The sequence below is a fragment of the Pan paniscus genome, chromosome 12 (assembly GCF_029289425.2).
Source record: "Pan paniscus chromosome 12, NHGRI_mPanPan1-v2.0_pri, whole genome shotgun sequence".
Lineage (NCBI taxonomy): Eukaryota > Metazoa > Chordata > Mammalia > Primates > Hominidae > Pan > Pan paniscus.
The window spans coordinates 115,910,057-115,916,325 of record NC_073261.2 but is presented as its reverse complement, the minus strand read 5'-3'; the positions used below and the strand labels follow the sequence as shown (position 1 = coordinate 115,916,325).

The window sequence follows — 6,269 nt, the reverse complement described above, 5'->3', positions numbered from 1 at the left end:
TAACAAGAAGATCAGTGTGAATACTCTGAGGAGAGAGTCAACACAGCAGGAAAGACTTGTATTTTAAACACTTAAAGATATATATATTCATTTATACACATTGGTGTAACTTAGGAAGGTGCAGAGCCATTACACGCAGACATAAATTCAAATATTAATAAGTTTGAGGAATTATTTCAACATTGGCATACTATTCATGTCATGAAAATGGAAACCTAAAAGTCCTCTATTTACTTGAGAGGCTTCCAGAAATTAAAATTTAAATAATATACTAAAAGAATGTAATAAACGAGGATGAGGGGATGCAGGGAAAGGCTAAGGAAGCAGAAGACAGCAAGGGGGAGTCTTGAGTCTGAATCCATTTGGAAATCACAGCTGTAAGAATGCCCATATCCGGTCCTTGCATGTTACAGATGAAAAAACTGTGACCCAGTGAAGATGAGCAATCACCGAAGATTACACAACCAGTGTGCCAAGAGCTAGGAACAAGATCCTTTAGTTGCAGTCCCTGGGTACTGAAGAGCATGAACAGAAATGAAGACAAAAGGAGCTCACTCATCTTAGATGCACATACCTGGTTAAAAACCAGAGGACAGAGAAAGAATAAGCTAAAAAAAAAAGAACCTCCTGAGGGCACCACACAGCTGGCCCAAAACTACAAGGTCAGCTCCTTACTCATTAGGTTCTGCAGGCTGTCGCAGAGATCAGTTCTTTCAAACTCATTCCAGCACATAACCAAGCTTGGCTATCTGCCTGCCTCATCTAAGCAGAGAAAACAAGATTGGCAAGGACCCAGGTACCTTCATACATCTGAAAACACTAGAAAAATCTCACCTCTGGACAATACCAACTAAACAAAGTGCTAACTTTTATTTATTTTATGACTAATCTTTGTCTATTTTCACATTAATAAAGGAAAGCAGGTGGAAGTTACACTTCAGCCTGCATACTCGTAAGAACACCAAGTCTAAATAAAAATCAGTTACTTCTGGAGTTATGAACAAAGAAAAACAATAATCTAAACGTTTAACAATAGAAGGATTGAGTAAATTATAATCATTTCATAAAACAGAATATGTAGCCATTAAAAATATTTACAAAGAATTTTTAACAAAATGGGAAACCACCTGTGTTATTTTAAAGAATCAGGATAAACATTTTACACATACAAGACTCTTGCTATTGTAGTTTCTAATTTTGAAACAAATAAGACAGGAAGAAAATTCACTGAAATATTAATGATGCCTTTCTCTGGTATAAGAATCGTAAGGATAGCTTTCTTCTTGATATTCTTTTCTATTTTCCAGACTTCCCATCTTAAGCATATACTAATCTTATACACAGGAAAGAAAAAGTCCTACATGTATTTTTAAAGTAAAAAGAAACAATAAAAAAGATGTAAGTTACTATCAACAAAATGCAGAAACAATTTGCCGATACTTTTTCACCTTACCTTAACTTTCTTTTTCCATGTAGATTTCTGCTTCTCCTCTTCTTCCTCAATTAATTTAAGTGCCAGCTCTTTGTTAACTTTTGGCAATTTCTAGAGAGAAAATAAAAGCTGGTATTTTATTTTATTTTAAAAGCTAACATATTTACATATTAGCTTAAAGGTAAACAGTTGTGTAAGTATAATTTCATAAACAGGAGATAACTAATTCTTATTTTATTATTTTTTTTTTGAGATGGAGTCTCGCTCTGTCACCCAGGATGGAGTGCAGGGGCGCAATCTCAGCTCACTGCAACCTCCGCCTCCCGGGTTCATGCCATTCTCCTATCTCAGCCTCCTGAATAGCTGGGACCACAGGCACCCGCCACAACGTCAGGCTAATTTTTTGTATTTTTAGTAGAGACGGGGTTTCACTGTGTCAGCCAGGACAGTCTCGATCTCCTGACCTCGTGATCCGCCTGCCTTGGCCTTCCCAAAGTGCTGGGATTATTACAGGCAGGAGCCACCACGCCCAGCCAACTAATTCTTATTTTTAAAATTTCATTATCCTCATAGTAGGAAATGTAGACAGGTGATGATACCAGGTGGGCCACATGGCAAAAAAACGGCAACCCCAGCTTACTGCTAGGGAACTCGCCCTCATTTCTCTTCCCAGGGCACTGAGAACCTCTTTCCAGTGCACTGAGAGGCAGTGCAATGGCTCATGACTGTAATCCCAGCACTTTGGGAAGCCGATGGGAGGCTCACTTTAGCCCTGAAGTTAAAGACCAGCCTGGGCAACACGGCAAAATTCTGTCTCTACTAAAACTACAAAAAATTAGTTGAGTGTGGTAGTGTGCGCCTATAGTCCCTAGCTACTTGGGAGGCTGAGGTGGGAAGATCACTTGAGCTCAGGTCGAGGCTGCAGTGAGCTCTGATCATGCCACTGTACTCCACCATGGGCAACAAAGCAAGATCCTGTCTCAAAAATACACCAGAAATCTTTTAACAGTCTGGAAAAACAAAAAAAGTACTGAGGGTAAATGCAGAAAACAGTCACTAGTCTTTTATAGTGACAGAGTATGTACGTATACCAACGTTCAGTTATACACACTGGTATCATTTGGTGGTTGAAATGAACCAACAGGGGCGGCTGCAGACAGACTGTAAGGCAGGTGCGGGAGCAGGGCCTGCCCTTCCCTGTCTGCACTGGCATCACACAACAGCAACTCTTTGTCCTGGAAACAACAGATGGTTCCACAGCAGTGGTGGATTCCAGTTTGCAGTTTCCAACGCTCCCAGGAACATCCTCGCTATTATGCCTCAAGGGCCCTGGAACCGGCCTGCGGCCCCTCCTCAGAGGCCTGGGTCCAGCTCCACGGGGCCTCCTCTTCCTATTCCCCAGGCTGTTCCGCAGCTCTGAGTTGGTGGCTGCTTCCTGCAGTTTACCTCTCTCCTCCATCCTTTAGCAGTTCTGTCTTTTCAGTTCTCGAATACCAAGTTAATCATTCTTTACATTAAATTCTATGTACTCAGACAGCGAGTGCAGTTTATGACTGTCGACCATTTCCCATGATCCAAACAGAGCCTAAGATACGGCCAAAGGTCAGTAAGGAATAGGGATTAGCAAAGCCCGGATACTCCAAAAATGGAAAACCCATTTAAAAATGCTATCAGGTTTCTAGTGGAGGTAACAATATCAATCATTCTAGCATTATGTCCCACAGTACAATTACCGCAGAGGTCATAATGCTAAAATTGTAAAGACTTTTGCACCCTCATGACAAACATGACACACTGATGACAAACAAACTATACCAAAAATATCAGTAAAAGATGCAAATTAAAGATGGAAAATCAAGAAAAGAATGGCAGATTTCTTTGGAATAATACACAAAATGAAAATTAAGTACTCTTCTCTGATAAATTCAATGGTAAGTATAATATTTACCTTTAACTGGACTCTCTGTGCACGTGTTTCTTCTATTTTCTGTCGTATTTTATCTTTCCTATATTCTTCATAAGCAAATGGATTTACCATCAGTTTCACCTTTTCAAAATGAAAAAAGTTTTTAAAATAAAAGAATGGTATTTGGTAATATCATTTTCATATACACCACAACAGTTATGCCAAAGAACAGGCAGATCCCCTACAAATCCTATGTATGTTTTATGAAAGTGCGAGTAGTGAGGAAATGCCCATAGACTACGCATTAGTTACCTGAAACATAATAACTGTAGTTTTCTGTTTACCTTGTGATAGAGTCTTATATCCATGAAAAACCCATGCATATACGCCCGGAGGAAAGGAGATCCAATGAGGTGGGTGAGCCCTGGGAAAGGTCAAACAGAAGACAGCAGGTCCTTATGCAATCTTCATTAACATTCAACAGTTTTTCTTGGGCAACAATTTGATTATAATAAGATTTCACTTCAGACTAAAAATTTAAGGATTAGAATTACTAATCTTCTTTGATATCTATAGAGAACATTTAATCTACTTCAGCAATATCATCCTTATTTTAAATGTAATAATACTACACACAAAAATGATGAGAAAGTCCTTATGAACTAAGACAAAGAGGGTTCCCTTATACCCTCTGAGTGGTCCTCAGATTTTTTATTTCCACAAACAAGTTCAATTTAGAAAATAATACTGGGGATCAACAGTAAGTTGCCAAATTGAAATGAGGAGAAGGGAGAGAGGAGAAACATTGTCATCGGACCATTTGCAAAGACAAAGGACACTCACAAAAACAATGTAGAAAGAACCATCTTCCAAGAAAGAACAGCTGACAAATTCCTACCACCATATATAAACATACATAGATGCATATTAATACTCATATCACATATGCACTCCTCATCAGGGACTAATGAAAAGTCCACTGCCAGTCAGCATTTCAGAACCCTGCCTCAAACAATACCTTTCACAGAGTTTCCCAGTTTTAATAGGTTACACTTAGAATTTATGGTGCTGGTGGTCACATAAGAATGCTCTGACTATGTCACAGGAATTATTTATTAATTCCAAATATTGACACAGAAAAAGATTGAGATCTTCAAAATAAGTCCACATGTGATGTACTCACATGCAGAACATTTATGATATATGTCAGTGGTCCCCAACCTTTTTGGCACCAGGGACTGGTTTTGTGGAAGACAATTTTTCCACGGATGCAGGGAGGGACGGTTTCAGGACGAAACTATTCCACCCCAGATCATCAGGCATTAGATTCTCACAAGGAGCCCACAACCTAGATCCCTCGCATGTGCAGTTCACACTAGGTTCACGCTCCTGTGAGAATCAAATGCCACGGCTGGCAGGAGGTGGAGCTCAGGCAGTCATGCTCACTTACCACTCCCCTCCTGCTGTGTGGCCCGGTTCCTCATAGGCCACCGACTGGTATGGGTCCATGGCCCAGGGGTTGGGGACCCCTGGTATAAGTGGCTGTCTTTCTAAGGAAAGCATTACTCTAATTTCCAAATTTTAGAAATATACATCCATCTAGACCTGAAAATCAAGTACTGAGCAAAATCATACAGTAGTATAAAATAGTATATGTTATAGAACAATATTTAAAAAATTAAATTTAGGATATTCTCATAATGGAATTCTAAAACTTGATTAGGAAAATACTGTCATAGAATTCATTAGGTTAATAAAACCATGGGGTTTGCACTTTCACAATGGAGTCCTAACAAAAGAGGGCTGAGCCTTAATGAAATGTGAATGTATACAACTGCACGTGTATATTCTCTACATCTTCCTCAGGATAAGGGTCTGATTAACCACTACATTATAAAATACATATACCAGTGGTTGCAAAAGTAATTTTTTGTTTCCTTTATTAATGTCACAGAATTAATCCAAGTCAGGTCATAAATAAAAACCGAGTGAAGCGCTTTTCATAACGAAATAATCCTAACCCGAGAATCGGATGCAGCAGCATTTCCTACAGTTAACTCCATGGATCACTAGTCCCAAGAGATCTTCTGAGAAAAAAGGGCTCCATGGTCAAGTAAGTTTGGGAAATGTTTCATACTTTCCTTCCATTTGGAGATTTACAATGTATGATGGTATTAAAGGCTCTAAGAAGTATCGAGGTAAAGAAATTGATTTAACTGTGCTTAACCTAGCATTTCCCAAACTTATTTGCCACAAATCTCCTAAAATAACAGGGTGCTGAATATTTTCCAAGCATTTTCTGATTCATTCTCCAGGCAACCCTATGGGTTGGGACCAATATTATTCCCATTTTACATATGAGGAAACCAAGGCTTAAAGAGGCTAAGTGAATTGGCCAAGTTGTGCAGATATTAAGTGAGAGAGGTGGGATGTAAACCCATGTCAGTCTACCTGTAGTGCCCACAATATCAGCCACTATGCTATCCACCCAGTCCTTTTTACAGACGTAATTTTCCAAAGAACGCACTGTGGGAAATACCAAGCTATAAGATCTGCTATTGGCCATATCCGGAAGAGTCAGAACTTGCAAATCTTCAATATACTAATGCTGCACTAAAAATAATCTTAGGAAGTAAGGGAAGTTCATTACTTACTTCTACTCTTAAGATATTCTATTTAGAAGGTTTTATATATTATGGGGAAATGATAAAAGCTCATTTGACAACAAAAGATATTAGTAATATACATAAAATGCTTTCTAGTATGACTGTCATTTTGTTGAATATCTATTTCTATAGTTTTAAAAATGAGCAGTACAATTACTTTTTAACAAAATATACCTAAACTTATATAACTGCTTTCTTCACCCAAAATAAACCCAGTAAAGAAACTGAAAAAGAACCCAAAATGTACTAAACATAGTAGTTTTTA

The 6,269-nt window shown here is 38.5% G+C and overlaps 1 protein-coding gene across 7 annotated transcripts in view; it reads right to left on the bottom strand.

The window, feature by feature from the left end:
* The window catches only part of NOL10 (nucleolar protein 10), a 116,691-nt gene that overhangs the window by 27,290 nt on the left and 83,132 nt on the right, over positions 1 to 6,269 (bottom strand). For all 7 annotated transcript variants that reach the window (XM_034952604.3, XM_055108244.2, XM_003826963.7 and 4 more), the window contains 3 exons: positions 3,683 to 3,762; positions 3,381 to 3,479; positions 1,454 to 1,543 (listed from right to left, as the gene is read on the bottom strand). In XM_034952604.3, the coding sequence (XP_034808495.1) occupies positions 1,454 to 1,543; positions 3,381 to 3,479; positions 3,683 to 3,762 (269 nt within the window). The remainder of the gene's footprint in view (positions 1 to 1,453; positions 1,544 to 3,380; positions 3,480 to 3,682; positions 3,763 to 6,269) is intronic.